We start from the raw sequence: 20795 nt of genomic DNA on the forward strand, positions 1-20795 counted from the left end.
TTCACTCCTCTTCCTCACAGGAAACAATGACTAGCCTCAGGTCTGTTTGTGTCAGTGACCAATTTATTCTTAAGGCACTTTATAAAAAACACGCCAATCGACATTTCAAAGCGCGAATCATAATAATAAGAAGAATAAGAATAGTGGCATCAATAATGTCTTTTAAACTTATCTCTCATGTCAAAATAGAAACGCACTTAACTAAATGACAGAAGAAAAATATAACTAAAAGCAAAAAACACAAAGTACACAATCACAGAAGCCAGTGCATAAAACGGTGCTAGGCAAATAACTAAGAGTTATCCAAATTATTTTTGGTGTTTGTTCATCATGCACATCGATGGTCCAAAATGCTGTGAAACAGCTTAACATTAGACACGAAGCAGGATAAAAACATTCACGGCATTCCAAACATGAGTGACAATGATGTTCGTTCAAATCATTAGAAGCGTCTGCTGCAAACAGTTCTGTATATATTTCTGGTGGATTGTCCATTTCATCATAAGATCAGAAAGGCAAAAAAAAAAAAAAAAAAATCACACAGCATTTTTAAATTGTTAAAATGATACTGCTAAATGAAATGCCCACATGTAGCTAAATGGACACTACGGGCAGGTATTTTGCCATTCAATGTGACGAACAGACATCTACCTGTCCATCCATCCCTCTGTCTCACCGATCTCACATTTACTTTCATATCCAAACTGGTGGCTGTTTTAAAGCAATAAAAAACAACCATGTCTTCATGTTTTCAAAGTTTACAATACTTCTGCAAGTAACAGTCAATAAGGGCAACAACTGAATGCGGTGAAAAAAAAAACCCACAACAACAGTTGAGAAAAATGGCGGCAGAGTGCAGATCTGATCCTGCTTACAGGAGACAAGAGCTTCACAACTTCATGTAGTTTCTGATGTGACTGCCATGAGTGAGACCATCTCAGATGAATTTCCGCCAGGAGGAGGCTTCCCATCAGAAGGCGGCTGTCCACCAGGAGGAGGCTGCCCATTTCCAGATGGAGATCCATTGGGATGGCGGCCTCGACATTTATAATACCATTCCTTGATGGAGTTTCTTTTAAAAACCGCAAACACAAGCCCACCCACGAGTATGATGGCTAAGGGGACACCCACAGCTGCCCCAACAGTGGTGCCGTCTGACGGTTCCTCTTTGAAGAACGGATTGGCTATGGGTTCACTGTCTTTCACACTGACTGGGTTCTGCATCCGGCAGGAGAATGTTTTAACATGTGCTGTCTCATTCTTGAGGAATGGTACTTCCTTCGTCGAAATCTCCCAGGTTCCCTCTCCCTTCCTCCAGCTGTAGATGATTGGTTCAGCCCCTGCAGTTTCTCCATCACAGAACAGCGTGCAGTTGTCATGAGCAGGGCTACATACCAAAGGTCTGGTCCGGGCTGAAGGCGTGGGCACGTTCTCGATCACTTTAGCATTGTAACGCCGACCCTGGACCTTGTTGTTGATTTCCACTGTGAACAAACCCGAGTCACCTTGAGTTATATTTTTGACGTCCAAACGTCCGGTATCGGTGTTCAGGGCTGCGCGGCCGTTAAACTGCCGGTAGAAAGTCAATGACACCTCATTCTTCACCCATTCAGCCAGCAGATTACCTTTGTGTTTCCACAGTATGCTGGTGATACTTTCAGAACCTGCAGGCCCCGGGTCCAGCGTTAGGCTACCGCCAACCACGAAGTAAAACGTTTTGTCTTCGTCTTCCGGTAAAGCAGAGTCCAGCACCGCCAACAGCAGCAGCACAGCCCCAAACCTAAAACCTCCCTGTGACTTCATGTCCACAGATCAACACAGGACTACAAGAATATCGTCCTTCATTTCGCTAACATCGACAGCTTTCAGTTCGCCACACGGTGATAAGTGCCCACACCCTGTCTGTCTTCTTCCGGAGCCGCGGCCGCTGAAGGGAACGAACGAACGACGAGGACCCGGATATTTTCTTTAGGTGTCATTTTCAGTGCGGGACTGAAACTCTATTAAATTTAATCTATAACTCAGAACATAAGCTAGTTTTACATACTTATACAGCTATCTGTAACACAGCTACCAATTATTTCGCGTGTTTCTCGTAGGAATTGCGATTTGAATTGCTTAATTTATTTAGAAGCGTTACGGCAGTATTGTTAGCCAGCTATAGCAACATTAGCTTCTTGACCAGAGTAACATCACACAACAAACTTATGGCTTCAAGAAATCGTTAATACAAACAAATGATATCAAGTATTCTAGTTAAGATTATCCTGTTTTGGTGTTCATTTTGATGAACCCTGAATTCTGACAGTAAATACGCGTGTCTCTCACACTCGCATTCAAGTGATTTTTGATTATTTCGTGACGTCAAAACGCGCCGTCTTATTTTGAAATGTACTTAAAAAGAATGACATCAATTTAAGTGAAGTTTCTTTTCAGGGACATCTTTAAAAGGGTCAACAACAACCTTACACATTAGTGTTAAACTGGCCATAATTTAATATAAACAGCTTATTCTTGCTGTTTAAGGATCAACATCAAAACTAACATTTTAAGCATCTTTATGTATGTACCTGGATAATGTGTCAAAATAAATTTCAAATGTGCTATTCAATTAAACTTGCCAAAAAAAAAAAAAAAAAAACTTTTTGGAGACTAATGTAATGGTGTCATCACCAGGTTGCACAACAGTTCAATATTTAGAGGCTTTAAAACATGATTAGAGCACATTTGATTAATGTAAATGTTGTAATCCTGTTTGAGAGGCACAGACTCAACAGGAGATCTGTGAGCTGAACTTTGAAGTTTACAAATATGAAAAACAGAAATGCTGAGCTGCTGTTTTTTGCCGTTTCTCGTTCCATAAACATCCAAATTACAGTTAAATTCTGAAACGTCAAAGTTCCTTTGATTTGAAAGTGAAACCTGTGCTTGATTTGTTTTGGACCTCTTAGAAATCCATTTTGGAGATGAGTGTCCATCTTGTATATGTTCCTATACCTGCAACTCACAAAGAGTTAACCATCGTGGTGACTGGTGGGAGTACATCTCTTTGACCCTTTGTCAGGACTGTAAGTGTGGGTACGGGTGCAGATCCTGCTGCTTCACCACATCTGAGTTCTTCATTTTGGACAAACATAAGAAATCCTGTTCAGCTCTCATTAAGAAAGTGCTTTTCACCATGTTCTTAAATTTTATTTAAGGGAATTAATAATTAACAAAAGTATAAAACAAGTATAGGAAGACAAAATGGTTAAAAGTATGACAGACAGACAACGATAACACAGTGTGAGAGATCATTGAAATGGTTTAGTTTAGGCAGCGGAGGGGCAGTCTGGATTTCTGAGGCGATGGTGCAACTTCGCTTTCTGGCGCTTTTGACCTGGAAGGGATCTTCGTCTCCTTCTTGCCCCCCTTCTTTTGCTGGAAAAGAGAAATTACAAGAATACAGAATCACTGTCATCAACACACAGTAAAAGTTGGACGAGCATTAGCCAACATTCATGTTAAATGACGGTTTCACCCGTAGCTAGGTCCTGCAGTGGCTGCATTGATCTACTGAGCCCTCTTACAGGTGACACGTTCTGACCCAGAGTCTGCCTGCAGCTCTCGGCTCTGCAGCATGTCGACACTCTGCCTGCTGAGGTTAAACTGCAGGGCCTGGTCCAACTGGCCGGCCACAGCCAGCTCCGGCAGTTCAAACCGCCATCACTGTATGACTAGTTCCACTAGTGTTACCAATAGCAACCAATTAGCAACCGAACTGGTATGACACACTTATCTTGCTCTGAAAGAACCCGTCACTATGCTAACGGTTAGCCGTCACGCCAAAGACAAAGTCGGCCTTTTCTACAGAGCTCCAGGAAGTTTACTCCCTCCTTCGTTAAGTGCCTGCCAATGAAAACACTGCGTTCATTATGTCCAGGGTGTTGAAAGCTCAATTGCTAAATAATTGTGCCCCATTGAAAACAGCTATGGTGCAAGCAAGCGGTACACTTCTGGTACCACCAAATGAACCTGTTAAACAAATTAGCATACCACACAAATTCAATTAATTCTCTGTTGCTTGCAAGTGATTAGAAATCTTAGTATCTTAAAGATTGATGTAAATACCAATATCTCTCTGTCTATATATATATATATATATATATATATATATATATATATATATATATATATATATATATGTCTATATATATATATATATATATATACACACACACACACACATATACATATATATTTGTGTGTGTGTGTGTGTGTGTATATATATATATGTGTGTATATATGTCCCTTTGTAAAGCTTCCAGACATTTTCAGCCCTGATTATGTGTGTGCCGCTCACCTTGAAGAAGGGAAGGCGGTTGCTCTCGTTGAAGACGAGGTTCTCGTCGATGAAGGAAGGTTCTGTGGCCACGCTTTCGTTACAAGTACTCAGCTCGTCCTCCTGAGAGTCCTACACTCGAAGCAGAGGAACAAGGTGGAAATGGAGCAGAGGTTAATGAGGGTTTATGTTAATTTGGCATTATTCTAGCCAGCGGGTAGCATTTTGAGTTCAGCTCATGCAAAAAAGTGTAAATAAGTGTACATGACCGGAAACAGGGATTGAACCAACGACACTGAGGTGTATGAGCCAGAAATAAGAGGGACAGTGTCTGTCGCTGCCTTCTGGAGAACAAAATGAAGTGAACGTACGAGGTCAACCTGGCTGTGTCTGTCCTCCTCCTCCAGCTCCTCCTCCTCCTCCAGGGCAGCATGCAGCTCCTCCTGCTGCCTCCTCAGGCTCTCCAGCAGCTCGCAGCGGCTCCGCGACTTCATCAGCTGCCTCGGATACACGAACTCCCGACGCTGAGGGGTTGCACCTGAAGGCAGCAGAAGAACTGTTTTGTGACCTGGACAGGTAAAGGACTCAAAAGCACAAGGCTTGAAAAGATTTCACTCACACTCTCTCACACACACACACACACACACACACACACACACACACACACACACACACACACACTAAAATCAGTGAGAGACACACAATGAGGCAGCCAGGTTAAATCATGTACCGGTGGGAACGTCCTGCTGCAGCTCTTCCTGCAGGAAGTTGTGGACCAGCTGTTGGCTATTCTCCATGTGGTCCTGGAGCTCAGCCAAGTTCTGGTCCAGGACAGTCCTGTCCAGGGAGGTCTGGTTCTGCACGCCCATCAGAGCCCCCTCCACCTCCTCCTGCCGACCGGACAGCTCCTCCTCGGCCGTGCGGAGCTGTTCAGTGCATCGCGTCTCGACGTTCTGGGAAGAAGGATGAAGGATTAGAGAACAGAAACCTGAAAACCAGCAGGTACGAATAAAAGTAAAAAGACAAAAGAGGCCATTTTCACCTGATGGAGCGTCTCCACTTCAGCGGAAATAAGCCCCATCAAGGATAGATGTTCCCGGGCTTGAGTCTCGGCCTGCTCCTTGACTCTGGAGCTCCACTGGAAGTCACGTTCGACCAGACCTGCAGCCACAGATCGACAGCATGGGCGATCACGTAAACTGACCGTACGGCACGCGTTTAAATGATAACTGAAGAGGTGATGAGTTTACCCGACACGGAGCTGTGGATGTGGGAGCAGCAGCCCGTCATCTCCTCCAGCGCCTGCTGGCTCTCGTCGGCCGACAGACGCAGGGAGGAGGCCAAAGAGGAGGAAGTGGAGGAGAGGAGGTCCGCCTGGGCCGAGGCCTGATGCTCCACTGCGCAGCAACCGCTGCACACAGGGAGACGAGAGGTGGTGATGATTTGTTTAATTCAAAACTTTTCTAGATTTCTGACAAGCACTTGTGTGAATGAAAACCGTTCACAGAGACTCACCTGCTGAGGTTCTCCTGCAGGATCTGTAGAGGTTTCTGCAGGGATTTGGAGGCAGAGCGCAGATCAGTGTAGTCCCTCTGGGCCTCCATGGTGAGCAGGTTGAGCTGGTTCTGCAGGCACTGGATGGTCTGCTTCATACCCTGACAGAAGGAAGCACAGTCTTTTATTGGGGGGGGGGGGGGGCAGCTGTGGCCTGGAGAAGCAGCTTGTGACCGGAGGGTTGCCGGTTCGATTTCCCCCACCGGACTGGCAGAGAAACTTGGGTGTGGTGGAGTATCCCCTCCCCCTCTTCATTGGCTGATGCGCCCTTGAGCAAGGCACTTAACCCCCCATATGCTCCCCGGGCGCCTGATGCGGCAGCCCACTGCTCCTGTGTGTTCACTGCATGGTGCATGTGTGTGTTTACAGTGATGGGTGAAATACAGAGAATAATTTCCCAGTTTTGGATTAATAAAGTAAATAAAATTAAAATGTGACAATATTTACTGTGACAAAATGCACGACTATATTAAACATCAGATAGCTGCTGCCTGAAAATATCTATTAACAGTTCATTTGTTTATGATTCTTTGCTGAACAGTTTTAACATTCAGTTTATTTTTAAAGCTGCTTAATTTAATTGTATTCACGTGGTTATGTCATTTATATTTTGCAGATGAGACATCAGGAAGCCATTTAGGAAAAGCTGAGATGAGAAAAATGCTGTTTCAGAGTAACGGTGGCAGAAACGGAGAGAAAACTGTTGAATCGTCATCGTGTCAAATGAAAGTCAGCTCAGACTGAGGGGCTTCGCTCTCGTCGTCCAATCAAACAGGACAGAAGCTGCAGGAGGGATCGTCTCCATCACGTCTCACAGCTCTTACCGTCTGGTGCCTCTCCTGCGCCTGTCTGACCTCGTCCTCCAGCTTGTCATGCTCAGCCTGCAGTGAGCTCAGACCCTCCACGGCGGCCAGTCGCAGCCCGGCCAGCTGCTGAACCAAGCCGTTGAAGAACGCTCCCACCTCCTTCATCGCCTCCACCTGAGAGGAGGAGCCGATGAAAATGATCAGGACGATGAGGTTTAGCGCAGGCGCACGTGCTGGAAGACAGAACGCAGATATTGACCGACCTTGTCCGCCAGAGCTCGCTGCGTCTCCACTGTGGCTCTCAGGCCGTCTTTGAGCTGCTGGACAGCCGACAGCCCCATCAGAGTCCGAGACACCAGGACGTCCTCCATGTCCTGCCGATGCTCCTCCTACAGACACAAACACAAAGCTGTCGAACGTGTTCTCCACCCACGACGCTAAAAGTCTGAGGGAAACTGATGCTGTACATCAGACGGCAGCTCGCAGAGGTTCTGTCCTCACCAGCAGCTGCATCAGGCTCTCCTTGTCCTGCGCACACAGCGCCTCCTGCTGCTGCACTTTGTCCCGACAGCGGCCGACGCCCTCGGCCACCAGCTTCCCGACTCCACCGGCGAAGGACTCCATGGTGGTTAGAGCCCCCTTCAGCGCCACCTGATTCATCACGAGCAAACCGTCTGCTCAGGAAAAAGGGCGAAGAGGCAGAATTAGAGAGTCAGACTCTTTTATTTATCCAGAAACTGTGAAATATGAGTCAACCTTTGCGATTCCACTTCATTCATTCTGCAGCAGTGTGAGCAGTGCTGCAAACCTTTCACGGTACAGTAACTCATGTGTTGTGATGACTTCAGCATGCAGTTAAACCACCAGTCATAATTTTGTTGTAATAAAAACTCCTCTTGCTGTCATTTGCTGCTGGAGTTTTTCACCACTTTTAAAGGCGAACCAGCTTTAAAAGCGACGCGTTCCTTTTAAAAATAAGAGCTGTGCGGTGCATCAAAGCTGCACCGATGTGCAGACGGGTTCGTGTGGATCAGAAAAGTGTTAAATGTGAGAGCAGAATTCGGCGTGGGGGCTGAATGAGAGCTGAGCCGCGGCTCTCTGGTCTTACCGATGGCCTGTGAGTAGCTGCTCAGCATGTCGTGCTGTTTGCTCTCCTGCTGCTGAAGGCGGCGCTGCATGGTGCTGAACGCTCCATCCATCCGCTGAGCAAAGCTCTGCTGGATCTGCCTGTTGTGCTGCTCCACCTGCAGTTTCAATCAAGCGCATTTGTTTGAGTGTTGATGAAACTGCCGTAAAGTCAGCGGTGGACACAGACCTGGTCAGACGATTCAGGTCATATTTATCTGCTTTTGTTCCCACAAAGTCATTTTTCAAGGAAGTTTAAACACGATGTCACAAGAAAACATCAGACACATCCACATCCATGACAGATGAGTTAACATGAGTGCACATTAGTATTAGCATTAGCTGTCAGATACATTGATTGATTGAACAGCAGCTGTTACTGTGAATTATGAGACAATGCAAAACGCTAAAACCTTCTGTAACAGTACCAGAAGTACAGAAAAAGCACAGATTTAAGCGTCACTGCTCATGAACTCAACTTTTCATTTGCAAGAGGAAGCTGCCAAACACTATTTCCTGTTTCTCAAATTGTGACGATTAACTCATTTTCAGTCTTATATCATTGAAGTTGAATATCTTCAACTTTCGGAGGGACAAAACGAGACCTCTCAAGCTTCCTGAGCTACAAAGTTTTGCTTTTTGGCATTTTTTGGATAATCCAATGGGAATTTAAGCAGAATTTACATATACATTTAAATTAAGTTTATGAAGCAGGAGAAATTCCCCAACTGTTTTCCACTTCATCTGAAGAATAAAAAAAAATAAAATCAGCAAATCTAGAAATCAGTGGTTTTCACTTGACAGCGAGTGGTCTGACCTTTTTCTTCCTGTCCAGCTTGTCGTGGAGACCCGACACGTCAGCGGTGCTCACATCCACAGTGCTCAGCAGCTGGACAAGGACAGAAATATAAAAAGGTTCTCAGCAAACATCATTCACCAGAAACACAAAGAATGAACAGAGACGTCGTACGGCGGTGCTGATCACACTGATTAGTTCATGTTTGTTTTATTTCAAACAGGATAAAAATATTTTCTGAAACAGAAGTTTGGAAAAAAAAAAACAGGACGGTGCATTTTAAGGGACACTATTAATAGTGTGGAAAGTACGTGTAGAAAAAGGAACAAATTATAGAAAAAGAGAAGGAAAATAAGCAAATGATAACCGAACCAGCCAACATCTAAATATAACTGACACACGAGTTCATAGCTCAGTGTTCGGGAGCATCAGTGCAGCTGCTCTGTACCTGTCCTGCTGTGCTGTACAGGCTCTCCTGGGCTGAGCTGAGCTCCGAGCAGACGAACTCCTCCTGACTCAGCTTCTCTTTGGTCTGCTGCAGGTCCTGGCAGGTCTCCTCCAGCCTGAAATCAACACACACATTTACTCAAGTATTGTACTGAGGTACAAAGCTAAGGCATCTTCATACTTCTACTCCACCACATCTCAGAGGAAGACATTGTACTTAATACTCCACTACATTTGTCTAAAAGCTTTAGTTACTTTCAGATTCCTTCCTGTGTCGATGTTGAATGAAAGTTTTCTTTCATCTCTCGAAAAAAATTCTCCTTCTTCAGCTAAATAAACTTTTTAAAAAGCCTCTTGGATCACCTGGAAACGCATCGTCACAGAGCTGAAAACAGGCTGTTTTTCTGAGATACGAGGTTCTCACAGGACAGCCAGGCTACAAACATATGATTTACGATGCATCGCTGTAGATTGCTTGTTGTTAAAGGCAGGTTTTGAATGCAGGACTTAGTGTATTAATACGTTGAACGTGGCGGTGCTGTTTGGATTGTGTAGGAGCAGTGTGAACTGGCACTAGGGGGGGTGACTCGGGGACGCCGGAGTTCACCGCCAAACCTCCTGGAGGTGTAGTGGGACTAAGTAGGCGAAACACCGTTGAAGGGAGGTATCCACCTGATGACCCCCAGAGACGTGTTAGGAATCACTGCTCTTTGGCAGGTATAGAGGCAGATTAGAGCTCCACGGTTCTTCACTGAGAATGAATCCTCTTTTTGAGCACAAGTATCTTGTGTTTAAATTAACTAAAAGGATAACTTTTGTTTTTTTACAACCTGGACCTTATTTGTAGCATTAAATACGCCCATTTACTCACCCAGACAACTTCGGTGGCATTTGGAGTCGTTTTGAAGAAATTAGCCCCAGAGGAGCGGCGCGTATATCCGTATAATGCGAGTACTCGGGGCATCCATGCGCAGCCTCTATATAACGCATAATCTGCAGAAACTCGTTCATATTCCAATATTTAGTTCTGATATGCTGGTGCTATTCCCCTCTGAGGCCGTGGTGGCATGTTATCAACATCCTACCTCTGACGTGGATGACGTCATTACCGAACTGCGAGCAGCCAGCCACAACACGGCTGACTCTGCGGCGGTCGGCTACGAATACGCAATAACCAACCATAGCTGTGCCAAACTACAGCTAAACTAGCCGACCGCCGGCTCAGAGGGGAACAGCACCAACATATCAGAACTAAATATTCGTATTTAATGCTACAAATAAGGTCCAGGTTGTAAAAAACAAAAGTTATCATTTAATTTAAGGATCTGAGTACTTCCTCCACTGAAATCCCTGATAAAGAATTGACTGATTGACTGATTTCGTTGGATTGGCAGCACTGATCTGCTTCCACCTGCGGACTCATTTCAAATGTTGGAGGATGTGCGAACGTGTCGAGTAAAAACAATCACTCACCTCTGCTGCTTCTCGTCCAGGTCTACGGTACACTGCTCCAGTCTGGTTTTACTGTCCGTGAACAGCTCGGTCACCTGCGGAGAGGAACTCAGCGTGAGGACGGCCGGTGCATGCGGAAACAACAGCAGCTATGACACGAACATGATGCTGCGATGATAATATGGATGTCATAAAACACAAAAACAAATCCGGCAGCAGCTGAATGGAAATGTGATCGTAACTTTGAGTAGCAGCTGTAGTTAGTTTCATAACAGACGCTGAACTTCTGCAACTCGACACTGTCATGATTGAATATGAGCGACAGTAAGACACCTACGACAGACCGAACGCTTCACGCATGAACACACTGATACATGACAGAAATCTCCATCTTTGAGTCAAAGTGTGATCGTGTCATACATCATCTGTTCTGAACAGTAACCACAGTCTCAAGCAAGCATGTCAGGAGGTGTTCGACCACACGGCTGCTTCAATGGCGAGAGCCGCCTTCCTGACACTGACCATTAATCTGGCTTCACCTCCGGCTCCTCGATCACTAGACTCTCATCTTTCACCGTGACAACAGATAGCGAGGGATCATTATATACAGGCAGAGGTGTAACTCGACTAAAGATTCATTTCTTTATTGATCAATCTGCCAATCAAGAAGCCTATGAAATGTTCAATTTACAGCAAATGTTTGACTGAAAAAATTAATTATCAAAATAACGTATTTTCCGGACTATGAGGAGCACCTAAAAGTCTTTAATTTTCTCAAAAACCGACAGTGCGCGTTATAATCCGATGCGCCTTTTATATGGATCAATATTGGTTAATTATGGCTATCGTAGTCAGGGGGTGTGGCCGAAGTAACAGCGGTATTCCACTCTCATCCTTTTACTGGCGCGTGCAGTCAGCTGTCAGCCTGAATAATAAAATGACTGTTTCACAGAACAATGAAAAAATATGAATATATGCTAAATAATCGGCAATTAAAATATTAATCAAACGTGGTTAATGTGATTTCTGCTGCTGAACATCAGCGCACAGCGTCTGCACATCAGCGCTGTGCGGCTTCACCTGCATCTTTACGCAGGATCAGCTGTCATCTGTGAGCGCGCGCGATGTTTGTTTCAAAACGAACAATCTAAAATAAAATACATTTTAATTAAATGCTCATTAATTAATTTCAAGAGCCGCATCAGAGGGATGAAACAGCCGCCGGAGCCGCGGGTTGCCGACCCCTGATCTAGTGGATGCATAACGGAACCCCACGGTACTTTCTATGCGCCTCATAATGCGGTGCGCCTTATATATGAAAAAAGTTTTAAAATAGGCCGTTCATAATCCGGTGGGCCTTATAGTGCGGAAAATACGGGAATTTAATTTTCTGTTACAAACAACATTTAAACTTCCTCACAGCCGCAGCAACAACCCGCAGGCGTCAAACTGAGACTTTAAAGAAACAAGCGCACCTTCTTGAGCTCCTCCTCCATGGCAGCGATCCTGTCGGTGTACTCCACCGTGTGCTCCTCGTGGGCGGCGATCTGACCCATCATGCTCCTGACGGACAGACGGTCAATGTGCGTCTCATTAAAAACACTGAAGCCAATAAACTTCACATTTTTTCCAAGAGACAAAATCCAAACTCAGTTAATTTATGTTTCTGACAGGAAAACACATAAAACATAAAAAACATTCTGTGGTTGCAGCTTCACAAACAAGATTTTCTACATCACTATAAATTGAGGGCGTATTATTGTTTAACCGTTAACTGACTGAAGGTTTTTATAGATTAATTAATAATAATAATAATAATAATCAGCTGTTGCAGTTTTACTCTTATGGCCTCAATCTGGGACCCAAATGGTCAAACCTGTTTAACATCTATTAAGAAAATCTTTGGTCTAAGATGCTCATCAGCTTCAGTCAAGCCCCCCCTGCCCCCGTCATGTGACCTACTCATAGTTTTCTGCCGACAGATAAACTCCGTTCTTGTCTCGAGTGGCGGCCAGGTCACGCTTCAGACGCTCGATCTCCTCCGTGTATTCCTGAGTGGACAGAGACACGAGGAGGTAAAAATTTATTTCTAAAGAGCCTTTTTGAAGACGGGTAACGAAGGTTTGACATCAGCGCCAGCACAGGTGACGTCAACCTGCTGTCTGAGAATAAAGCTGGCGTCCCATGGAGCTCGTCTACCTTGATGAGCGTCCTCTTGGTGAGTTTCTGGTTGACCTCGGGTTTGTTCATGATGTTCTTGGCTCTGCTGGCGTACTCCAGCGTGCTCAGGGTCTCCTGCGCAGGTGGAGAGGACAGGTCACAAACAGGTGCCGAACCAGAGCAGCGAGAGAAGCCCGGAGGCTCTTCCTCTCAAAGCAGAAGACAGAACGTACCTCCAGGTTGCTGGAGGAAGGCGACACGGTGGCGATGATGGAGGTTTTCGTTCGTCCCCCCAGCGAGTCCTGCAGGATTCTGGTCAGCTTAGACTCTCTGTGGGGAGAGTACACATCATTTATCTGACCATTAACTACAGCCACACGTCACCCAGGAGGACACATCAGCTGATGCTGGATCAGCTTTCTTTAAAATCATAAATACACACAAGCATAATTAATGAGAAATCAGTTTAATAAGAGAGAGATCTATGACGACATGCTGCCTTCAAGGGCTTTAGAAATAAACAGAATATAGATGCCCATTAGTGTGTCGAGCTGCAACAATTAGTCCAATAATCAAGTCGTCAATCAAAAGAAAAATTAATTACCAACTATTTTGATAATGGATGAAATGTTTCAGTGATTTTTCAGGGGAAAATGTGAAACATCTGCAGGTTCCAGCATCTTAAATGTAAAGATTTGCTGCTTTGGGTTTTGGACTGTTTGTTGGACAACAGAAGAACTTTGAAGACGTCGCCTCTCACACTCGAATTTCTCACAAGTTTGATATTTTATAGATGAAACGATTAATCATGAAAATAATTGGCAGATTAATAAATAATGACAATGATAGTTACAACCTAATTAGTCAACCTAATGTTATAAATGAGGGTAAATACCAAACAAAACTCAAACAGTCTCTGGCAGCGGAGGAGTATCGTACTCATAACGCTTAAAAAAAGCTAAATCTAAGGGATTTGCATTAATATTGTTTTTTCCGTTTTAAAATATTAAATGTCAAAGTCAGAAATGGACTCAAAAATCCAGCATCAGGCAGCCTAAACTAGTAAATCTAAATTAAAACCGTTGGACACTTCCTGTTCAGAGGTATAAGTCAAAGCTTGATTTTAGTCCAGATCTATGAGCTACAGAGAAGAAGAGGAAGCCAGAGACGTGTTAAAACAACAAGCTGTGGTTTTCTGAGGGTTTACATGCTGGACTGTTTCCTGACAGGAAGGAAGAAACCACAACTTCACACTTTTTTAACAGAGATCTTTAAAGCTGCTGCTCAGTGAATGTCGCCGTTGGATGGAAGACGCTAGCTGTTTGCACCTGTTTCCAGTCTTTGTGCTAAGCTAATCAGATTCTAGCTGTAGCTTCATACTTCAGATACACACGTGAGTTCAACCTTTTCATCTAATTCTCGACAGCTGCTTTCCAAAAACGTCAGATTGTTCTTGTAAAACATTCCAGGCTTGTATATCGACGAACAGATTTGACTCTTTTTTCCTCAATAAAACCACCAACATGCTTTTTGGATGTGGTGACGGTACCTGTACGGGACGTGAGGCCTTTTCTCCACCAGGGCGGTGATCACTCTGCCCAGCGTCAGCAGGGATTGGTTGATGTTTCCCGCCTCGCGAGCTCTCTTGTCCACCGCGCCCGAGCGGCCGATGTTCTCGCTGCCGGCGAGATCCACCTGCAGACGAGGGACGTTCACACAGATTCACTACCATGAAATGCGTTCTGCAATCAAGCTTTAATTTGATTTATCCTGAAAGCCGACAGGAATGTTAACTGTACTTTCTTCAGATATGTTAAAATATTACTCACATGTTAGAGTTTTATTATTTCAGCCTAATGATTAATGTCAGAGAAATGTGATGATAGATCTTCTTATGAGGTTGGTTTATTGGTGCAACGGCCGCACCAGCAGCCAAACTGAACCAAAGGACATGATGGGAACTCGTCATCACCTTCACTCTAATTGGCACAGACTGGGAGTGGTTTGGTGTGTGTGTGTGTGTGTGTGTGTGTGTGTGTGTGTGTGTTGTGATTCAGGTGCTGATTGAAGCCAGGTGTGTCTGCCTTCATGCTGCAGTCTACTTAGGCCACACGCAGCGAACGCTGCAGGCTCTCAGTTCTTTTGTGTCTGCGTGCAGGTCAGGGTCCTCTCGCTGGGATTTTAAGGCAGAGTTGGGCTTCCTGAAGGCTGTTGCCAGCGTTGCCATGGCGACGGCTCAGCGAGAACTGACACCCAGAGACGATTAAAGGTCATCCAGACTGAGGAACCAACCTGCGGCTCAGCTCCTCTTTGGACTGTTCTTCCACTCTTGCAAGTAGGACGCAGCTTTTCCCTCCTTTCTGGATTACCTGAGGAATTAGTGTCACCGCGAGCTTACATGTTCTCCCTTTGACTTTGAGTAGATTTATATGGAATATGAAATTAAACGTATAACCTTTTCCTGTGCCGTGGTGTCTTTTTTTGAGACTATTCAGTTAAATCTGGAGGCTAAATGCACATACAAAAAACCTGCACACAGATTTTGGTGTCATGTAACAGTCTGACAGTTGTCTTTTTGGAGTGCACACTTCCAGATAACTGTCAGTTTTGCTCTTAGTTTCATTAACTGGTTATTTAATGTGTCTTAAAGCTGCGTTTTGAATAATCCTGCTGGAGTCGTCTGGCTCAGCAAACGAGTCTCAGCTGCACCACCAAACCTGGACTGCACCATGTTCCTCCTGCAGCGAGGGGAGGGGGACTGTTCTCAGTTTGTCCCTGTGTGTCTGAATGGCCTCATCAGCCATTGCCCCCCCTCCTTTTGTAAATACAGGTTTTTTTGTTTTTTTTTTAAACCTGTCTCTCCGGTCGACCAGCTCTGTCTGTGACAACTGGCCAACAGTAAAAAGTGCATCTGGTTTAAATTCCTCTAGTCAGAAATGTCAGTCGACATGAAAGGTTACCAGATTGAGTTTGCCGATCTTCACCAGCTCCTCTCCATCCAGAGTGATCTCCTTCATGTGAATGGTGACCGAGAACACCGAGTGGGAGCGACTACGGGAGGGAATGGAAGACAAACATGAGCGTGAAATAAAAAGCTGGAAACAAACCATCCAGAAGCGTGGGATCGCTCGTCGGGACAGTTTACCTGGAGTAGGCGTTCATGAGCGTGGAGGCCGTCCTCCTCTTGGCCGCTCCTCTCTCCAGGATCTGATAGACTTCATCTTTGTTGTGAACCGTCACCTCCTCCAGACCCTTCACCACCACGCCTCGCTGCAGAGATGTCACAACAAAAAGTCAAACGGCAGCAGCGCCCCCGTTTGTTCTGCAGCATCATTACAACTGAACAGGGAATATTTGAATTGATCTGAGTTTTATCAAGTCTGACCAAGCTCTTCTGATCCTTCCCAACTAGGGGTGCACGATAATTATCGGGCCGATAACAGGAAATTATGACGTCATTCCGATAAGTCCGATATCATCACAAACAGCCCCGATAACATATGTGTTTTTGTCAGCACGGCAGTGCCTCGCTCCCACTATGAGACCCGAATGGCCTGCAGTGAATGCTGCGTTCATGTGACGTTGGCATAATCAGAAAAACTCTTTCTCACTGGGAAAAATCAAGAACACCCCCTCATGCCAGAAAACAACTCGTTAACTCTGTCATAATTTTGTTACACATGAGGAATAGAAACACGAACTTAAAAAGGCCGAAAGAACGACTACCGAACGGGGGAACGGGGGAATGTACGTTACACCTTGAATGCAGCATGCGGCACAGCGTGCTTATGAAAACAGAGTTCAGACTTCTTCAAAGTTTCCGAAGGAGACTGTTCACTGGTTATTCGTAACAAATGTTCCGAGTGAGTTCCACGAGGAGCGACAAACAGCACGAGCTTTAATACTTCAAACCTGATCAGCCACCTGAAACATAACCACCGCTTTGACGGAGTTTGGAAAGCGTATGAGGACGGCCGGCCTGCTAAAGACGCTAACGTTAGCAAGCCAGCCACAAAGAAGCCACCGGGACTGACACTAGTCGGCGAGGCTCTCGAAAAATCCAAGAGATTTGCCAAAGATGACCCACGGGCTCAGGTTATTGAAGATTTAATCATGGACATGATGGTGCTTGTTATCCCGCTTAGAACACAGCTTACTACTAAAGCATTAAATAATGTGACAAAAAACACATTTTATTGATTTAAAATGAGCCTACTCGTCTGTCACATCTCTCACTGTGCACCGCTGTTTTTGGTTTTGTTTGTGGTACTGATGTCATGATGTATATGTGTGTGTTATCGGTATCGGCCTTTAGGAGCTGAAAGTTATCGGTTATCGGTATCAGTTTTAAAAAACAGTTATCGTGCATCCCTATTCCCAGCAGTCAAACACCAGACTGCGCTCCATTAAAGGAATAGTTTAACATTTTGGGAAATGTTTTGCAGCTGGAAAGCAAAAGAAGCTGAAGCTAAAAATCTTTTCCTTTAAAAAGAGATGAATGAGGCAAACACTGCATCATATCTGCAGGATACTTTCACAGGACAAATCCCAGAGTCGTAACGGCAGGCACTGATTCGTTTGGTCTGACCTTGTTGCGCGGGTCGTCGAAGAGCTGCAGCCGCTCGTTGACGTCCTCGCTGGGGCTGAGCAGGTCGAACAGCTCCTCGTTGTAAATCTCCAGCAGGGAGACTTTGACTGAGAACTCGGTGCCGTTCTCAGAGAGCTTCTCAAAGATCTGGTGCAGCGTTCTGGGGATGATACCGGCCAGAGGGTCCTACAAACAAACGCAGCAGGTGTTCGTGTTCATGTTCTGCTGCATGCAGCTCGGTTACTGTCAAAAATCTTTTTTAAAAAAGACTAAACTCACCTCCTCCCAGGTGAACTGCTCGTTTGGACTCCTCTCCCCCTCCATGGTGAACGTCTTTCCTGTTCCAGTCTGACCGTAGCTGAGCAAGACGGCAGGTGAGGAAGTTATGCATCAAAGTCTTTGTTACTTGTTAATTAAACAGATTGTTGCAGAAAAGGCTCATCTGTTCACTGAAGAATCACTGACAGCTACTTACGCAAACACGGTGCAGTTGTATCCCATGATGACTTCATCCAGAATGGGGCAAACGACACTCCTGTACACTTCAATCTGCTTGGCAGCCGGACCAAAAACCTGAAGAAAAAAAGAATAAAATATAAAAGATAACAGAGAATTCACCTCCAGTGGACTTCTGAAGTTCTTCCTTTACATCAATCCTCATACATGACTGCTATGGACGTCCTGATCCAGTAGTTTTATTTAACTAAACATTTATTAAACAAGCATCACACTGAAATCACAGCTGCAGCTACTTGATCTGAGACAACCGATTTTACACAAACTACTTGATGCAAATATTGAAGCTCCTGCTGCAAAAATATTAATTATCAATATGAATAAAAGATTAACTGGAAATGTGATTCCTGATACCCTGAACCAGAGAGAAGATGCATCACTGAGTGTTTCTGTGGTTCCAACAAATCAATACAGGTCCATTAAAATCTGGATCAGGCCCGTGTCTTTAGGATCGGTTCAGGACATCTCCAGTGATAACGAGGACTCTCCACAGCAGCGAACGCCACACTGTCACACTGAAGTTGAAGTGTGGAGAGACAAAAGCAGAACTGCTGCACGCCTGCATCCACTCACCATGTCGAATGTGTAAGTCTTTCGTGACGCCTTGTCGTTCATCCCTCCCGTCTTCACCATCACCTCCTTCCTGTTTGGCTCGCAGTCGATGACCCCGTAGGACGACTTGCGCTCCATCGTGTTGAAGGGCCTGAAAACACAACGCAGAGGAGACAGATCTCAAATTAGAAATTAACTCCTCTTGCTTTACTTTCACCAACTAATCATGGCCACAACTATATGCAATATGCACATTAAGTATGAAGGCTGGGACAACATAGAAAACATTTACATGACCTGAAAACAGTTACTGTGAGGCAAGGCAATGACGCCTTTTACTCCACATTACAAACTGCTGTTTGACTGTTTTATAGCATGTGAACAACCACATCACACGTCCTGTGTCATGTTACTGTGCGCGATTAAAAACACGACACCACATTGGAGCACAGGCATTGCTGCCGTCAGACGTCTCAGCCTTTAAACCCACTGACAGTGCTCAGACTAACAGCCGGGATTAAAGCCTTAATCCTAAAATCTTTCCTCAAAGAACAAAATAATGAAGCCACAATTTATCTCTCATCATCATTACATCCAGAGTTGCTCCTATGCGAGATAAATCCTATATGGTCTTTGAGAAACCCTTAAAGTTGTTCACCCATAACACTGTTCTGAAGGTACAAGAATCTATGAAAAAGACTAATAATCTGTATAACAACAAAGATTTTTATCGTGACTTTAGTGTCCGAATTAAGAAAACAAAAAGTGGTTAACAGAAGCAACATGTTCTGGTTTTGTTGCAGGACGAGAACCAAAAAAATATAGAAGTTTTATTATCAGTTGCATTTCTCTATACTGATGTTACTTCCCATTTGTATTTGTGTTGTGTTTCAGGAAACAGCCAGTGTGACAGAAACTGAACAAATCTTTTTCATGGCATCTGGGACAGAAAAGCAGATGCTGAGCTCTGAGGCTGCAGGCAACTTCATCACATGACAGACACAAACAGAGGCCGCCTCAGTATCACATACTACATCCCAAAATAACAGTTTAGAGAGATTTTTGATTGAATTTCAGGCAAACAGTACAACATGTTGGTTTGGCAGCTTTAAGAAACCATTATACTCTGGGAAGAGCCCTTCACATACCTTCAAGTCATTTCACAGGGCGAATTAAACTCCTGCACACATATATAGAACGTGAGTTTAGTATATTTTCTGTTATTTAAGTTTCTGTAACGTTATAAGACATTTTGTCTGCCATGTTAGTTACAACATAATTTAACAGATGTTAACCAGCTGTCAGGTTTTTGGAACTAGTTAACTCACTCTTGACAAAATGTTTCCAACAGCAAGAAATAAATAAACATTAACGAGTGTTGTTTTTTTTTCTTCATACCTGCATCTGACGACCACCTGGATGTTTCTCCCCTTTTCATCCCGTTTAACTCCGCTCAGGTTGTGTGAAGCCATGGCTGCACTGATGCTCTCTGCGAAATCAATAACAGTTACAGTTAGCTACACACTTCACATTAACTGCTAGCATATAAACAAAACAACAATCCCGAGGCGATAAGAACGAACTGGAGGCGAAATCTGCCGATTCACAGTTTGGCTACTAACAAACATCACCGACGGTGGCTGGAGAACATTTAAAGATATGATGTCCGACGTCAAAAGGAAACTAGCATCTCAGGTAACGTTAGCGCTAGCCAAAAAACAACGGGCGTAATTTACCGAATTCCGGTGTACACTTCTCTTCCTCTCCCTCCACGAATTATCCGCGTATTATGTCCACCACTGATCTGATTTATAAGTTATATATTCCGCTTCTGCCCCCTCCGACAACTCAATCTCTTTCCACAGGCTTCTTTTCTGGCGCCGTAAAACCTCCGACGACAAAATACATTTGAAAAAGTCCTTTTAAAATTTGTGGAACCAATAACAGGAGAGTGACGGAAAACAAAAGACACCATTGGTTGGAAGGACATGTGACGTCTTTGGCGCAGAGCATCACGGGAGATTGGTATGCTAGTATTACCATTATATATCCGCTAGGTGGCGACATTGTTCTGAAAACTGTTCTACATTATAACGAACGCAGAGTGCCGCGGCAGCGTTGTTCGTTTACTATGAACCACAAGCATTAAATACCGTTTATGTGCACTCGTAGTAAATACGGTATTGTTCATTTTATAGTTATTTTGTTTAAGGAGAAACTGTTTAAATCAATTAAAGCCTGGAAGCACATACATGTGACACGTTTCATTTCTTTGCGTGAAATTAATGCGTGAGTTTATCTTAAGTGTTCTTATCAAAGTTGATAATTTTGTTTTTCTAAAACGAGACTCTGAATCTATGGAAAAAATCTACTTTTTAAGATAAATATGCAAAATGTACATTAGCCTTCTTTTATCTTGATTTCTTTTTATTATTATATTTATAAGGTTAAGCATTATTACAAAATAGCATTATTTCA

At 44.2% G+C, this 20795-nt stretch overlaps 2 protein-coding genes across 2 annotated transcripts; both read right to left on the bottom strand.

Annotated features, from left to right (window-relative positions):
* Positions 1–43: 43 nt before the first annotated feature.
* LOC121614043 (SLAM family member 9-like) lies at positions 44–1932 on the bottom strand. The gene has a single exon (XM_041947811.1). It carries the CDS (start codon positions 1801–1803, stop codon positions 898–900), a length of 906 nt encoding a protein of 301 aa, XP_041803745.1. The 5' UTR covers positions 1804–1932; the 3' UTR covers positions 44–897.
* A 1245-nt stretch (positions 1933–3177) lies between these two features.
* kif11 (kinesin family member 11) lies at positions 3178–20205 on the bottom strand. The gene is made up of 27 exons (XM_041947226.1): positions 20054–20205; positions 19716–19806; positions 18339–18468; positions 17725–17822; positions 17529–17607; positions 17250–17435; positions 15807–15931; positions 15622–15712; positions 14211–14356; positions 12895–12991; positions 12701–12796; positions 12464–12552; positions 11977–12064; positions 10523–10596; positions 9051–9165; positions 8624–8695; positions 7790–7925; positions 7183–7355; positions 6945–7070; positions 6700–6855; positions 5837–5976; positions 5572–5732; positions 5364–5482; positions 5052–5274; positions 4693–4859; positions 4343–4453; positions 3178–3420 (listed from the first exon to the last, which is right to left on the bottom strand). Exons 2-27 carry the CDS (start codon positions 19787–19789, stop codon positions 3307–3309), a joined length of 3186 nt encoding a protein of 1061 aa, XP_041803160.1. The 5' UTR covers positions 19790–19806; positions 20054–20205; the 3' UTR covers positions 3178–3306.
* Between the last annotated feature and the right edge of the window lie 590 nt (positions 20206–20795).

This window comes from Chelmon rostratus, chromosome 11 (genome assembly GCF_017976325.1).
Source record: "Chelmon rostratus isolate fCheRos1 chromosome 11, fCheRos1.pri, whole genome shotgun sequence".
Taxonomy (NCBI): Eukaryota; Metazoa; Chordata; class Actinopteri; order Chaetodontiformes; family Chaetodontidae; genus Chelmon; species Chelmon rostratus.